The sequence below is a fragment of the Myotis daubentonii genome, chromosome 8 (genome assembly GCF_963259705.1).
Source record: "Myotis daubentonii chromosome 8, mMyoDau2.1, whole genome shotgun sequence".
Classification (NCBI taxonomy): domain Eukaryota; kingdom Metazoa; phylum Chordata; class Mammalia; order Chiroptera; family Vespertilionidae; genus Myotis; species Myotis daubentonii.
Window position 1 is genome coordinate 16,829,966 of NC_081847.1, and position 17,351 is coordinate 16,847,316.

The following is a 17,351-nucleotide window of genomic DNA, read 5'->3' on the forward strand; positions in this document are numbered from 1 at the left end:
TTAAAATTTTGGGGAAATTTGCCCATTAAAAATATATATAGTGGTATATATTTTTCCTTTTACCCCAGGCTCTAGTATGACTCAGCTCAACATTGATACTTATGTAAAAATTTAATATTGGTCATTATGGATTTTTTGTATTAATTTTAAAAACTATTTCATTAAGATATTTGTTTTGACTATTGAATTTTTGTTGCCGCCTTAATTTTTTTGCAGAATCTTCACTCTTCTCATCCTAGTCCCAGCCTTGATATTCTTACTGCCTCCTCAAAAGTAGTAAGACTTACATTTAAGGTTATTTATAAATACAATAAAAGCTAGCCAATAGAAGTTAGAAATTCAGAGAATCAATTCAACTAATTAGATTTTACTTATTCATTAATTCTTTTTTTCACATGAATCAATGTAGAGGCAACCAGTAGGGTTGAAGAGATGGGGATGGGTGTCATGATAGTTTGGATAAATTTAAAAATCAAACAGGTAAGATATATACAGATAAACTTTTTGAAATTAAAATGAAAAGGATTTCATAATGGTAAAGTTAGAGTAGAAATATCTTTGTGAATTTATGGTGTGAAGAAATACTTTAAGTGGCCAGGCAAGGCTCTTAGGTCCTTATCACCAGTTCTCATGTTGAAACCTTCTGCTCTTACATCCCCACTGCACAAATTTGTTCTTATTTGAAAAGAGTTCCTTAATGTGCGTGGGTATCTGTATTTCCTTAATATCAATCATTTTGACTCTTTTAAAAGAATTTTGAAAAGGTTCATATTCAAAGTACTTTTATCTTAAAAACATCTCTCCTTCCATGACATTGCTTTGTTTTTGAAAGTCAGCCTTCTTTTATTTTTTATCTTTTATTATAAAAACATTTTTTCTTTCTAAAACTGATCTTTTAAAAATAGATCTTAAATTTATATACTCCATTTCTAATCTATTGTTTTAAACTTTCAGGCTCAACTTTAAAGAAGCTTCTACACACTGGAAATTCTGTTAAGGTATTTATTTGAGATGAATGTGTAATGGCGTTTTTTATTACTCTTAAGTTATTCCATAAAGTAACAAAATTAGGCCACTTGAAAAGAACTTTAAAAACCACTTGACTTAGTTTTTAGTTTTATTTTATTTATTTTTAATATTTTTTTGGTAATCCTCACTCAAGGATATTTTCCCATTGATTTTTAGAGAGAGTGGAAGGGAAGGAGAGAGACAGAGAGTGAGAAACATCGATTGGTTGCCTCCTGCATGCACCCAACCAGGCTAAGCCTACAACCGAGGTACGTGCCCTTGACCTGAATCAAATCTGGGACCCTTCAGTCTGTGGGCTGATGCTCTATCCACTGAACCAAACTGGCTAGGGCTTAGTTTTTATTTTTAATTGAGAAATTATATTTCCAATATTGTTAGTTTTGTTCTTACATCGTAACTTATTGTGATAGACATTTTAAATAATATTAGGAGAAACTGGCTTGGGATTTGGAGTTTGGAATTCTAAATTTGATTCTGCTGTATACAGATAGGGAACCAGTGGCAAGGTGCTAACTACTCCAGTTTTATCATCAGAAAAGGGAAGGGGTTGAACCAGTTCCTTTCTAAGCTTCAGAGCTAACGTGCCTGATTCTGTTCACTCAGTAATCTTGTTAAAATCATTGTTGTCTCTGAATTATTTTTGAGCACCGTTGTGGGGGAAAGAGCAGAAGAGCCTTCCTCTTGAATATTTATCGATGTACAGCAGATTGATCTTGTAATTTAAGTTAAAATTGTCTTATTTTAAAATGAATATGCCTTTTATAATGACATACCATTTGATGCTGGGATAAGATGGCACTAAAACATCATTGGCATAGAAGCCAGCCTGGGATGTATATTTTATGGAAGGTAATTCACTTGTGGCTCATTAAGTTATGAGTGTGCCTTTAGTAAGCTACTACATTTTTGGTTTAACCATCCTAGCCACTTAAGCTTGGCATGTTAAATATCTCTTACATGCCAAAACAAGGAGGCGAGCTACTTCTAGCTTCACAATAGATTCTGTGTTTTGTCCCTCCTATTATAATGAATAGTCTTACAGTTAAAACCTGTGAGGTTGTTCTCTCATGTTTCTTATTGGCCTTATTTATGTTAGTTACCTGAAATACAGTTAGCTTAAAAATATTGGAGACTTGTGATAGAATTTTGAACTTTCTTCTTGTTAAATTCAATATAATTTGATTAGGTACACATAGTACCATGTCATTTTTTGATTGAGTCTGAATAGCATTATACATTCAGTAATGTCACTATTTAATTTACCTGCTTGGGGATAGGACAGATGTGAGTGGCCATGGGGGTTTTGCAGATGAGTAGTGAGTTCACTAGCAGGTCTGAAAGTACGCTGTGGAGTCCATTGTTAATGGGAGCAGCACTGCCACTTGTCTTTGTGAATTTGACTCCTATGGGGTGTTAGCCAATCTTTTTGTTTCTTTTTTTTGGCCTTTTTCCTTCCCTTGGCTTTTCTGTAGAGCCTCCTGTTTGGCTTGAATACTCACTCTGGCAGGATCCATGCCTTGGTGTAATTGAAAGGCGGCCAGGCAGTCCCTCAGTTGCCTACATTTGGAGCTCACTAATCTTTCAGCTCTGTCTGACACTTTTTCATCTCTTTTGCTTATTTCATTTCTTTCTTGGATGTTATCTTTTCAGCCATTTAGGTTTATAGAAATGGAAGTACCGGTGTTTATGAATTCTTGGAATAGAATAAAGTTGGAAGTAAGTGTAGAGGAGGAGGAAGGCCACAGCTGCCTCTATAGATGTTTCTACCAGTGATGCTCAGCATTTAGAACATGGCAAAGGTGTTGGAGAGAATAGATAGGGACATGAGAGCTGCCCCAGCCCACTGAGCCAGTTCTTCAAAGTCTTATTTAGCTCTAAGTGTTCTGATTTACAGGAGCATTGGACTTGTGCCCATTGTAGTGACATGACATGAATGCTGTCCAAAGCACAGTGCAAATTTGGAGGAAGATTTTTTTGCATTGTTCATGGGTAATGGAGTGTTGATGATATGGGCATTGTGCCTATGGAACGAAATATGTTTAATAGGAGATACACAGTGCTTGCTGTGAGCCAGGCACTGTTCTAACTCACTCGATCCATACCAGTACTCCGTGGTAAATTCTGTTATCATCCCTAGTTTTACAGGTGAAGAGACTAAGGCATAGAGAGGTTAAGTGGTTTTCCACAGGTCACAGCTAAGCTAGAAAGTGGCAGAGCCTGCATTTGAACCCGGGCACTCTGGCTCCAGAACCCAAGCTCTTAACCTTTGTGCTGTATTGCAGTATCCTCATTTACTTGTCCCAAAGTAAAGAACTTGGTGCAGTACTTTAACAGTACCTTTCACCTCTAGTTTTTCTTTCTCGGAACTGATGCTACATTAAAATGCATTTCTCCATATACATATGTTTAATTTCGTTACTTTTAATTTTGTTTTTAGATAAGATGTGAAGGAATCAGGCTGTTTCTTCTGTGGCTTCAAGCACTTCAGACAAACTGTGCAGAAGAGCAGGTGCTGATTTTTGCTTGCCTCGTGCCTGGTTTCCCAGCAATCTTGTCCTCCAGAGGACCCTGTACTTTGGAGACACTCATCAATCCGAGCCCTAGTGTAGCTGATGGTGAGTGATGTGAGCAGATCTTACTGGTTGAAAGGACTCTTGAAGGTACATTAAGGAATTCCTTGGTTTGTCATTTTCTTGAATAGAAATCTTGATTTCATAGATGAATTTTGGAGAGGAATCCTGTTCATAGTCACAGTAGAGTCTTACAAACATTAGAATTGAAAGACTTCAGACTGTTTTATATAAAATGATGACAAGAGAAGTTTACTGAAGTGGTGGAAACAGAAATGGAAGGGAGTAGACAGATGTTGGCAATAGCAGAAAGTAGAGACACATGGTATGTCTGGAGTGTTTTTGTGGCTGTTAATGCAATTCATATCCACTTCCCGAAAGTACTGTCTTTTGTCCTCATTACTGTTGTTTCATAAGTGGACATTCATCTGCTCACCCAGGTTCGTTCTTTGCCAGCTGTGTATTTTCACGCAGCATTCATGGAAGGACAATAGTGGCCTCATGGGACTATTACTGGCAGCCATTTCTGTCCTGTTAAGACCATGGATTTATAACTGCACGTCAGTTTTATTGCCAAATGACAGGTGTTTGATCTTAGACTGACCAAAGCAGAATTTGAGAGGGAAAGGATGGTGCAGTGGTAGGGGTGGCTTCATGGCCTTCTGTCTCCTGTTTCCCAGCCCTTCATGCACACTGGTGTGGTCTGTGTGAGCAGTTCTAATGGATGGATAGATGTATTTTAATAGAGGCCATTTTAAAAAACCTTGTTTAAAATTTAACTGTGGCGAAAGAGCTTTCCTTATTTTCCACTACAGCAAAGATATATCCAGAGGAAATCACTCCACTCCTGCCAGCCGTATCAGGGGAAAAGATTGCTGAGGACCAAACATGCTTTTTTCTTCAAATACTGTTGAAATATATGGTTATTCAGGTAAGAGCAAATCGTAGGTAATTCAATGATGGTCTTATTCTCAGTAGGAAAGAGAAAAATACTATCTTTTCTTCTGTTTGTCCACATTTTGCATTTTGGCTTTTTGAGGTGTTTTTATGTGCTATTTCACTAAACATAGAGTATGTACCAGGTCACGTCAGCAAATTCCAAGCATGTACACTATTTCGTGTTAGTGTGCATGTTAAGGGGAAAATTCAGCTCTCCATCTGTGTGTCTCTTTTACTTTAATATTATTACCATATCCACACAGAACATGTCACATATGACACTTCTGCTCATCTGAGTTTTTTACCCCAATGAGTAATTCTATGTGACAATAGCTGGGTGTCTTACAATTTAATTGAATTCTGACACTATCTGCCCGGAGATAGCATCAGGGTCCACATGTTAAGGTCTCAATCCCATGAGACTGTTCCCATCCCATTCAGATGCCAAGCCCAAGTAGTAAGTCCCAGGCTATCCACAACTTCTGTCCAATTTGCCTACAGATCAGAGGTTCCTTTGACCCCCTCTTCAAATTCAATTAATTTGCTAGAGCAGCTCACAGAACTCAGGGCAATATTTACTTACGTTTACCAGTTTATTGAAGAATATGACAAAGGATACAGGTGAATATCCAGATGAAGGGATACATGGGGCAGGGTTTGGAAAGGTCCTGAGCACAGGAGCTTTTGTCACCATGGAGTTGGGGTGCGTCACTGTCTGGTACGTGGGCGTGTTTACCCACCTGTAAGCTCACTGAAACCGCTGCTGTTGGGATTTTATGGCAGTTTCCTCCCATAGCCATGGTCGATCATTAACTCAGTTCCAGTCCCTCTCCCCTTTTTGGAGAAATGGGGAGTAGGGGTAGGGGCTAAAAATTCCAAGTTGTAATCATGGCTTGGTCTTTCTGGTGATCAGCCCCCATCCAGGAGCCCACCCAGAGTCACCTCAATAGAAAAAAAGATGCCCCTAGTGCTCTCAACACTTAAGATGTTACAAGGTTTATAGGGCTCTGTGCCAGGAACTGGGGCAGAAGCATACATACTAGTATATGTATATTTTATATTATTTCATAGTGCATTAAACTATTTTTGCCTCTTTATTCCTTCCCTAACCCTGATCTCTATGCTAGTGAAGCAGGATGGAGAAGGAGGCAGTCCCCGAGGCTGAATGGTGGGTCAGGAATAGGCAGAGCAGGCAGGGAGATTTGAATGAAAGCTTATGTAATTATCTCATCATGCCATCAGCACAGATCTACTTTATGTCACATATTTCTTCCTCTTACATTTACCAGATGAATACAGAACTGAAATAATTATGATTTCAGTAAGTGATTTGTGTCTCTTAGTCTGTATTTCTGAACATTGATATGATTAGAAAAAAGCTACTGAGTGCTTTTCTCTTAGCGAACACTTCGCTCATCCCTGAGTTCCTCCTGGGTATAGTCCGGTCTCTGTCCTTCCCTTCACAGCCAAGCTTGTTGATGTAATAACCTCTGCCAAGTTCACTTTCTCACCTGACGTTCCTCGACACCCTCTGTCATCTCCCTCTGCCCTGTCACTGCTGAGAGTTCGAGAACATGAGGGGTTCTTGTGTCAAGTCCAGGGGAAGACACTCTTACGTTTGTTCTGTACTCGGTCTTTGAGATGATTTCACAGTGGCAGCCCCTCCTTCGTGAGATTCCTCCCATGATGTTTTCTTCCGGCTTTCCTCCTCCCTTTTGCTTCTTTCCAGTTTTCTTTGGGGGACTGTGTTTCTCTCTGCTGTCCCTCAAGATTCAGCCTTTGGCTGCTCTTTCTGACTACTCTGTCCTGCTGGGCGATCTTTTCTGCTCTCCTCTCCCATTGCCTTTAGCCAGCACCAGAAACACAGGGCTCCACACCATGGGAGTCCTGCTGGGGTAGCTCATCTTCCAGAAGCTCCACATTTTAGCTCTGCTGGCCCATTCTACATGCATCTCAAACTCTTTTCAGAAGTGGCAGGGCCTTCCATATGTCTCAGAAAACCATAGAGTATCTCAGTCTTCGATGTGCTGGGAGACAGGTTTTCATTCTAGATGTGTCATTAATGAGCTATGTGACCTCAGATAAGTTAGGAAGTCACCAGGATCCCATAAGAGGAAGGAAGCCATTGATATTGGGGGAGGTTTTTATTTAGACTAAGCCCCTAAATTGTGGCAGAATTATGTGTGCGTGCCCCCCCCTCCCTTTCTTTGGGTGAGTCCTCAGAGCAGAGTTTCTGCCTTGGCCCATCACAGAGAACTTCTGGCAGGTTACAGACACTGAGCTCCTCTGCCCAGGAGCCGCCAAAGCCCCTCGTTCCTTTACCTCAGGTGCTGAACTGTTATCATTTTCTAAGTGGACTGCGTCATGAAGGAATTTGGGGAAACTGGTGTAGGGCACCCTGTGTTCTAACAAGTACTAAGACCCCACTAATAGGTGTGGCTGAACTGGCAGCCCTATCTTCTCCTAGCCTGTGGATTGCTTTTAGTAAGGACAATGCATTTTCCAAGATTCCGTAGCTGGATCTTTTGATACTGATTTTGCATGGAGGTACCATTGGATGAAATCTTTGTAAGGGTTTGTTTTCTTAATTCTTGTTTATTATAAATGGCCTTTTTGAGTTTTAAAAAAAGCACCCTTATATCTAATTAGATGTTTTAAGGGCACCAGGAATGTTAAATCATTATAAAGAACATGTGAAAAAAATATGAACATGATGTAGTAGAGCAAGATTGTTGGGTAATTTTTTTTAATACTCGATAAAAAATGTTTGTTTGTTTTTTTAATATATTTTATTGATTTTTTACAGAGAGGAAAGGAGAGAGAAAGAAAGTTAGAAACATCGATGAGAGAGAAACATCGATCAGCTGCCTCCTGCACATCTCCCACTGGGGATGTGCCTGCAACCCAGGTACATGCCCTTGACCGGAATCGAACCCAGGACCCTTCAGTCCGCAGGCCGACGCTCTATCCACTGAGCCAAACCGGTTTTGGCGATAAAAAATGTTTTTAACATAGTTACTGGTTTGTTTAGAATTATTCATTTTTGTCATCTTTTGAGTTTTAAGATATGATTTTATTACATGATTATCAGTATTTGTCAATTTTAAAAATAAATCAGTTTAGTATACATTAACTTGCAATGTAAATATATGTGTGTTTTTTCCACATATTATCCAAAGGCTGCAAGCTTGGAGTGGAAAAATAAGGAGAATCAAGATACTGGTTTTAAGTTTCTTTTTACATTGTTTCGAAAGTATTATCTTCCTCATTTATTTCCATCATTTACTAAGTTAACAAACATCTACAAACCTGTACTTGGTAAGTACTGTTTGAGCTGTATAAGGAGGATTTTCACAGACAAGCTGTACAGTTTCCTTCAAAGTGATCTCTGATTATTTTTAAGTAAAATAGTAATCTTTTTCTTATACTTATAATGCTAACTTTATTGTAAGAGGTTTAAAGTTTCCTAATAACTGATTTTAACTGTTTTAAATGCTTATACAAACTAAGATGTACCTCAACTCACAACAATAAGAGGGAACTGTGGCTCCTATACTCAGAAATAATTTGCAGTGAATTGTGATTTTTGGGGTGTGATTATATTTAAAATATTTTAATGGAAAAAAAATAAAGCTTACATTTCAGTAAGTCTTCTCTTACTGGTGGTGGGGTGTGGTGACCCCAGACCTTGCTCAGTAGATAGGCAGGCAAGCCCAGGCCACACAGCTGCCCACAGCATGCCTTGCCTTTTTCACTGGATCTTTCACCCAGCAGAGACGACCCACAGTTGCTTATGGAGGGGCAGATGTTGGGCAGTTGGGCAGCCTAGGGACTGTAAGCCCAGAGATGAAGGAAACATAAGGGATTTTTTAATTTAGCTTCTTAAGTTTTCCTTCTTTAAGAAATGAGAAAAAAAAAAAAAGAAAAAAAAAAAAAGAAATGAGGACTCACAGGCCAGAAGCATCTCTTAGAGAGGTAGAGGTGAGGCAAATCTTCCTCTGCCTGTTATCGAAAGCAGGTGAAATTAGTTACAATGAATAATTAAGAGCATTTGGGAGGGGAAAAGATTACAACAGACATTAATCCATATGGAGAATGTGGACAACTAATTCAGTTGTCTGTGGGCATTTATTTGTCCACATGCACGTTCTCTCTCTCTCTGGCAAGAGGGAAACAACTGAAACTTGGTGCATTTTGAAAGATGTAGAAATACTGCTTGTAAGGGTACTAGGATATGTATTTTGTTAGCTTTGTATGTGGGTATTTTTAAAAAATTTTGTTTCTGATTTCATTAGTAGTTTATGTTATAGAAAACATAGTATATTATTAACATTCCGAAATATAAAGTTGTTTGCTAAGGATTTTTCTGCCTCATGCATGTACAAAAATTAGTAAGAGATTGTAATTACAGCAAGTAGTTAATCTCAAATTCATTATAATATAATTTTCATATTGATTAGGTAATACAAAGAATGAAAATGAACCTCTTATTAATTCTTTGGAAATAGTGGTATCTGATACCTCAAAAATGAAACATGATTTTCTGAATTCTTTCAGATATAAAGTGGATTATACTGATTCTATTTATTTGGAGTTATCTAAAGGAAAAAGGATATAAAACTGAAGTTCAGTTGATTTTATTAGTATAGTGTTGATGTTAAAATACTTAAAATGTTGAAAAAATGTTTATAACACGGTTTTATACTTGTTCCAATCATAAAATAAGATTAAATTCATTATAACATATGTGAAAACATTTTCACTATTATAATCTTATGTAATTTCTCAAATTTGTGAAAAAGAGTTATTAGCTTAGATTTTCCACAGCTGTCTACCACAGCTGTAAGTAAACAGTAACAACCACCATCACTCATCTTGGTCAGATTGCAAGGCAGAATTCGAAGTGAGCCTTCCAAAGGATGACATTCTAAATAATTTCTGGTTCTTTAATCTTAGTTGCTATTCAGACAGCCAAATATATGTCTATTGGCTTGGAAACTGAAATATTTGTAGGAATTACATAATGTCAGGTTTCACTAACCTAATCATGTGCTCTTTTTTCTTACAGATATTCCCCACTTAAGACCAAAGCCAGTGTACATTACCACAACTCGAGACACTGAAAACATTTACAGTACAAAAATTCCATACATGGCAGCTCGTGTTGTTTTTATTAAGTGGATTGTAACTTTCTTTTTGGAAAAGAAGTATCTAACTACAATACAAAACACTAAAAATGGAGTTGATGTATTGCCTAAAATCATGCAGGTATGTCATTGCTCATCTTTATGTATCTTCACATATATTTAATATCACACACTGACACATACAAAGCACTTGATTATTAGGATTACTGGTTCTTGCAGGTTGTTGGTTGTAAGGACTCATTTTTTTGGCATGTCCTGTCTGTGATGCTAAAGTTTCAGAAGAAGCTCTGAATTAGAAACACTTGTATTCTATTGGCATTGCCACGGTGAGGCAGTCTTGGGAGCGAGAGAGACATTCTGAGAAGATGGCTGTGTGTGCACACTCGTGGCTCCCTCTCATTTCCCCCCTTCACTCTGGTACCAGTGACCTCTGAGCATTAGACCAGGGCCTGTCTTGCTTTTGCCAATCCCCACCACATGGAAGGCCCTCAGGAATCGTGCTGGTGGGCCATGGAGAAGACCTGTGAGACTCCCAAGTGCTTTGGGAACTCAGGGGAAGGGTGGATCAGCATCTCAGGATTTTGAGGTGGTTGTTGAGCCCTGGAAGAGAAGGCTGTCTCGCTCCGAGGCATCTTGTGTGGGGACTTCTCATTCTTGCTGGCCTTGACCAGTACCCTGAGTTGGTTAGGGACTTAGTACTGAGTAGAGCAGGACCACTTGTGGAAATCAGAGAGCAGTCATTTCACAGAAGAGTTATGGTTTTTTGAGGGTTTTTTTTTTTGTTCCTAAGAACAGGGACAAGAAGTGTGGACCACTTAGTGCAGGTTTGTCTTAGAGTTCCCAGCAGTGTGACCAGGCCTGAGTTGGGAAAGTGCACACATCTAAGGTCACCGGCAGGTCCAGAGCATGTGGCCCCATTGACAGGAACTGACCCAGGAACTGGAGAAATTTATTTTCAAAAAAGACTGAGAGAGAGAGTTACAATAAGAACAACAAAAGACTTGCTGAAAGTTCTAGAAGACCTTAAATTTTTATTACATAAACCAAAGAAGGTAATGATCACTGCTGAGAACAAAATTAATATTTGAAGAAAAATCCCACCACACTGAGCAGAAATTCAAAGAGATGGAAATTAATACATAAGATCTGAGGACAGATCTAGACCTACCATGCAAATAGTGTGAGGGCAGAGGAGAAAAGAATGAGAAGTAATAATTGAACTAATAAAAAGGAAAGTTTACCTGAGCTGAAAAGAAGACATGCTTTAGACTAAAAAGGCCTTTGAGTCCCAGGTAAAATTAGCTAAACAGTTAAAATGGCATTTGACTTTCATGGATTAAGAAAAAACTCTACAGCTTCCTGACAGAAACCAGAGGTTCCTGCAAAGGAATGAGACTGACATTAGCACTAAATATCTAATGTAACCTACAGCCCTGAAGTTGAAAGAACCTGGCTGTCTGTCTTTCCCAGAACCTTCCTTGCTTTGTATCACATACATAAGCAAATGTCAGACTGATTAAAGGCCTACATATAAAAACAATGATAAAGAACTTGGGAGAAAAATCTAGAGAATGTATAAATTTGGCAAGTAGTAGACCACCTTAGGGAGAGATAAAGCTCACAAGCCATAGAGGAAATGAGATTCTACTTTGTTTGAAAAAATAGAAAAATATTTATGTGTCAGAAGAGAGCAAAAAGCCACACTCAAGCTGAGGAAAGTGTCTGTAGCATCATGGCTATTAATAGAGCTCGTATCTCTACAATATAAAGAGTGCCTACAAATTGATAAGACAAACAGCCCAATTGAAAAATGGACAAAGGAGATGAAGTTCACAGAAGAGGAAATAAAATGGGCCCAGATTTCACCAGCAGTCAGGGAAACGTAGTTTGTTCTGAGCCATGACAAGAGACTTTTATTTACCAATTAGGGTAGAAAAAGTTTTGTATGAAATTACACATAAGAAACTCAGTCACACTCTGATAATTTTACATTGCATCTGTGTGGTTTTTTAGTCAATTCAAAACAGTCCATTTAAAGGATGTAACTTTTTCCTATTTGGTTTCAAATTTTTGAAAAACTATCACCTCTATTTATTGAAAGTAAGTTTCTCACCTGGGTGATGAGAAGTAGCAAGAATAGCAAATTAACCACTGCTTCAAGGTTCTTTCCCTTAGTTGACTCTTCACACTTGTGAGTCATCTACTTTTATTATCTAGTGTTTTTCCTGTCATAAGGGTCTGAGCTCCTCAGTCAGAGTGGTTTTATCGTTCTAACAGACAAAAGACACCAAAACTCAAGCATAATTAAACATAAAAAGAAATATTTTAATCTCATGAAAAAGAAGCTTATAATGAGGGTGACAATGTGGTTCACGCATGTTTTCTCTACAGTTCTCTGTGCTTGTCTCTTTTCTACTCTGCCCTTTTCCCTCTGGCTAGGGAGTCTTCAGCTTCGCCCATGACGGGGCACTGCTGTGCTCCTTGTTCATGTTCAGAGACAACCAGAAGTACAAAGCCCTTTCCATTTGTCTAAGTGGTACAACTTTGGTGGGTTTCCTGCTCACTCCTAGAGCCATCACAAGGCACTGATCAGCTTAAAGCTGTGTGTGTGTGAAGGACTGAGGAGGGAGGGACATGATTGGCTTCCAGGATGAAACAACACTCCCTTGATACTGTGGATAGGGTCAGCGTCCTGTGAATCGTCTGGGCTTCATGGGCGCAGACATGCCAAGCACTGGGGTTCTGTCAGGGAGTGGGAATGGATGCTGGGCAGACAACCGTCTGCTCAGTGCTACCGTACCTTGAAGATGGCTGCACACAGAAGTGGCCACTGTCACTGTAGAGACTGTTAATACACCTCACGGCAAGCTGTTATATTAGTTGCTGATTGCTGCTGTAGCAAATTACCATAAACATACTGGTTTGAAATAGCATAAATGTATTATCTTGCTGTTCTGGAAGTTAGAAGTCCAGTGTCAGTCCCAGGGGGTACAACCAAGGTGCTGGCCACTCTGTGTTCCTCCGTAAGCTCTAGAACAGACTCCATGTTCTTGCCTTATCCAGTTTCTAGATGCTGCCTGTATTTTGTGACTCGTGACCCCTCATCACATCACCTTTTCTCCCTGTTCCCATCTTCACATTGCCTTCTCTGTCTCTCATTCTCCTGCCTCCTTAAGGGTCCTTGTGATTACACTGGGACCAATAATAGTCCAGGATAGTCTCCCCATCTCAGCATCCTTAATTTAACCACATCTGGTAAGTCCCTTTGCCACATAACCTAACATTCAGAGGCTTCAGGGGTTAGGTATGGACATCATTTGGGGGTCATTATGCAGCTGACCAGTTGTCTCCTATTTTCCCTTCTCTGCCTTACGACTCTGGTTCCCACCTCATCTCACGTGTCTACTTTGTTCTCCTTTTCATTTATATTGAACATTAGAAAAAGCAGCAGTGTAAACAATTACATATTAACTTTTAGAAGTGAAGTTGCAGGAATAAAAGCACATACAATTGCATTTATCTCCTGAAAGTTTTTGTTTGGAATTTCAAATTTAGTGTAATTTTACCCATGTAAAGTGAACATCACTATCAAGTGAAGTGGTCCAAAAAATATGCTGCTCTTGTAAAAGCCCTTTAAAACAGTGGTTCTCAACCTTGGCTGCACATTAGGATCACCTGGGAATCTTTTTCAAATCCTGATTTCTGGGCCTCGCAGCCAAGGTTGAGAACCACTCCTTTAAAACATTATATTAAGTCCTGCTTCCAAATAGAGTTCACACTTAGGCCACTATTACTATGGTACACGTCATGTATGACAAGTTTTTTGTGTGTATTTTTTTCCAAAGTGAATTTATTTCCTCATTTTATTTTTTTTTAACTTATTTTTTTTTTATTGATTTCAGAGAGAAAGGGAGAAGGAGAGAGGATAGAAACATCAATGATGAGAGAGAATCATTGATTGGCTGCCTCCTGCACGCCCCCTACTGGGGATCGAGCCCACAACCTGGCCATGTGCCCTTGACTGGAATCAAACCCGGGACCCTTCAGTCCACAGGCCGATGCTCTATCCTCTGAGCCAAACCAGCTAGGGCAATGGTCAGCAAACTCATTAGTCAACAGAGCCAAATATCAACAGTACAACGATTGAAATTTCTTTTGAGAGCCAAATTTTTAAAACTTAAACTATGTAGGTAGGTACATTGTTATTAACTTAATTAGGGTACTCCTAAGGCTTAGGAAGAGCCACACTCAAGGGGCTAAAGAGCCGCATGTGGCTCACGAGCCGCAGTTTGCCGACCACGGACTAGGGCAATTTACTTCCTCTTGATTTAGAAGTAATACAATTGAGAGTTTTTTGTTTTGTTTTTTTTTTTTTTTTAACCAGGGAAGAAAGGATAGTACATCTTCTAGACTTAGCTTATATATCACTTGGAGAGTCTGGTTTAACATATTTTTTTGTTCAGTGGTGTCATTCATGGTAAAATAGAAGTACATCCTGTCACTGGAGAATAGAACTTCCCTGTCACTCGTGGGGGTGAGGTTCTTGCAATATCTTTAGAAAATGAATTTTCTAAGATTGGCATGGGAGAATTGGATGTGATAAAAGGCTTTATTTGTGTGCAGTTACATTTCTTGGGTTCCAAAGTTCCCTGCCCCTTAAACCAGCCCTTAAAGAGGTGCAGCTGGGGTTCCGGTAGAGCAGAAAGCAAGGTCAGTGTCCAGAGCTTCTGTTCCATGTTGCCGCCGGGTCCAGTTCAGCATCGGAGCTCATTGAAGTCCATTAGTTCATTGTGTGGGTCCCACATGGCTGTGGGCCACGTGGGCACAGGGAGTGCATCCCCTGCAACAGGAGTCCCAAGAGGACCAGAGGGCCAGGAGGTCAAGAGCAAATACAGCCTGGCGCGTGTGTGAGAGAGAGCCAACTTCCTTGGTTCAGCAGTTTAAATATTCAGTTTTCGCAGTGGCCACACCCATCCTGGCCACTAATTTTTTCCAGGTATGATTGACAGACAGGTAAGCACCTTCCTACCTCACTCAGACCTTACTGGCCATTTGTCCAAACTGCGTTTGTTCAGTCCCTTCCCCATCCATCAGTGGGGAATAGACTTAGCAAAGCTGTATAAGTGGCATGTCTATATTATCTAATCTTCCCTTTACTCCTTTTCTGTTTAATAATAACCAGGTTATTACAACAGTATCAATCCCATACATCCATAACATGTTGGCAACAGCAGCAAACCCCCTCCCTTTCAAATCTGAACAGTCTTCGTTCATCGTTTCAGCTGAAAATGTTTTCAGTGAAGAATTATTTATTCCTTAGTGATTCATTTTTGTATAAGATAGAAGTACTTCAACATGTATGAGAAAAAGCAGAGTGGTGATTTTAAAATTGCAACAGCAACTGTTCTTTTACTAGTTCTATATGTACATTAATTATTCCAGTCAGGTTTGATGTGAGATAAAGAACTCAAATCAAGGTTCTTATACCATTTATAGATCTTGGCACTCCTCCAGCAAGATGTAACTTAGGCTTATGAGACCACTGTGATGCTTCTCAACACTGGCTTTAGAATATCCACTGAAATTTCAAATCTCTGCAGCTATACAATAAGTGCTACAGTGTAGAGACCAAGGTAGTGATAATATAAATGCAATCACATGTTAATTAATTCTGTGATTTTACAAATATAAATTAAACTTTTTAGGTTGATAAAATTTCACAGCCTCCCTTCCTATAATAATTTAGTAATTTTCCTGTTAAAATGACTGAGTTGGTGGAGGGGTTATTTGGTGGATTGGAAAGTTGGTAAGTACAGGTCCTGTAGCCCCATGTGCTTCCAGCTGTGCTGGTTTCCAGCATGTTGTCAAGTTAACCAGAGCTTTAAAATAAAGCAAGCCTTCAGTTTTACTAGTTGTTCTTGAGTGCCAACGAGGATGACTCAGAAGTGGTAATGGCTTTCTTCCAGACTGTTGGTGCTGGTGCAGTGCAAGAGAGGGCACCGGAGCTGGAGGGTGGCGGGCCTGCAGAGCCAGACAAGAACCATTCTAACAGCAGCACCTTGTCGGACCGGAGGCTCAGCAGCTCTAGCCTCTGCAGCATTGAGGAAGAGCACCGGAACGTGTATGAAATGGTGCAGCGCATCCTCCTGTCAACGCGAGGTTATGTCAATTTTGTGAATGAAGTATTTCGCCAGGTTAGTATTACTCCAAAAATACTATTGATGCATTGGGCTACATTACAGGACTGAATAATGATCCCTCTGATCCCACTTGTTGTTTTTAACCCTCACCCAAAGACATGCTTTTATTGATTTTAGAGAGAGAGGATGGAGAGAGTGAAGCATCAATCGGTTGCCTCCTGCATGGGCCCTGACTGGAGATTGAACCCCAACCTGGGTATGTGCCCTGACAGGGAATTGAACCCCACCACCTTTCAGTGTATAGGACAGTGCACCAACCATTGAGATCACCAGCCAGTGCCCTCTGATCTCACTTTTAATTTCCATATGGAGTGTTTTATTTCATTTGTTAATTTAAAAAAAACTTTTTGGTAGAATTGCTATGTGTAGAGGGAAAATTTTATATTTGAGCAGAATCATTCCATAACACTTATGTTCCCATTACAAACTTTAAAACCAGCGGTAGGTGGAAAGAAAGCCGTTCCTGCAATGTGCACGCACAAATGAGCACAGCTAGGAAGAACCCACGTCTGGTGTTCCAGGGGCCAGGGGGCTCTCTGAGGAGCTGGAGGTTCTGCAGCTGTACTTGCCCTGCAAAGGCCCATATCTCATCAGTTTTGGCAAAATTTTCAGTCATTCTTTCTTCAGATATTATCTCAGCCCCTTTTTAGTAATCTCTCCTCTGCATCTCCAGCCATGCTAGGCTTTTCATTGTATTCTTTCTCTTACCTTCTCTTCTGGGTTAGCCTTCCTTTTGTCTCTCAAGTCTCATTCTGGATGTTTTCTGATATATTTTTTTAATCTGGTTTTCTCTCCAGCTATGTTAATTCTGAGTTTTTAATTTTAGCTATTCCTTAAATTCTATTTACATCCTTTTCTGATATTTTATCTAGATACTCTGTATTTTAAACTGTTACCTATTTTTTTTAACTTTTTAAAAATATATATTTCATTGATTTTTTACAGAGAGGAAGGGAAAGGAATGGAGAGTTAGAAACATCAATGAGAGAGAAACATTGATCAGCTGCCTCCTGCACACCCCCCCACTGGGGATGTGCCCATAACCAAGGTACATGTTCCTGACCGGAATTGAACCTGGGATCCTTCAGCCCGCAGGCTGACGCTCCATCCACTGAGCTTAACCGGTTATGGCCTATTACCTATTTTTATTGTGGTTTTGTTAATATTGACTTTCTCTTGTTTCTAATTTTTTTTAATATGCTACATATCATATTAACCAGATGATTCATACAAAAAATTTTGGTTTTATTATTATTTGATTTTCCTCCAGAGAGGATTTATATTTGCTTTCCTGGGGCAGGATAACATGGTATACCTTAGTATTGGCTTTGTGTTACATAGTTGTCTACATTTATCAAAACTCATCAAATGATTCATTTAACATTTGTGCATTTCATTGTTTATAAATTTTACCTAATTGAGCTCTCATCAGTGATATATACATGCTGAAATGTTTAGGGTTGAAA

At 39.3% G+C, this 17,351-nt stretch overlaps 1 protein-coding gene across 5 annotated transcripts in view; it reads left to right on the forward strand.

Moving 5' to 3' along the window:
* Positions 1-17,351, forward strand: part of RALGAPA2 (Ral GTPase activating protein catalytic subunit alpha 2) — a 295,521-nt gene that overhangs the window by 53,775 nt on the left and 224,395 nt on the right. For all 5 annotated transcript variants that reach the window (XM_059705412.1, XM_059705417.1, XM_059705413.1 and 2 more), the window contains exons 5-10: positions 955-998; positions 3,467-3,644; positions 4,415-4,530; positions 7,718-7,856; positions 9,607-9,806; positions 15,652-15,879. In XM_059705412.1, coding sequence (XP_059561395.1) covers positions 955-998; positions 3,467-3,644; positions 4,415-4,530; positions 7,718-7,856; positions 9,607-9,806; positions 15,652-15,879 — 905 coding nt within the window. The remainder of the gene's footprint in view (positions 1-954; positions 999-3,466; positions 3,645-4,414; positions 4,531-7,717; positions 7,857-9,606; positions 9,807-15,651; positions 15,880-17,351) is intronic.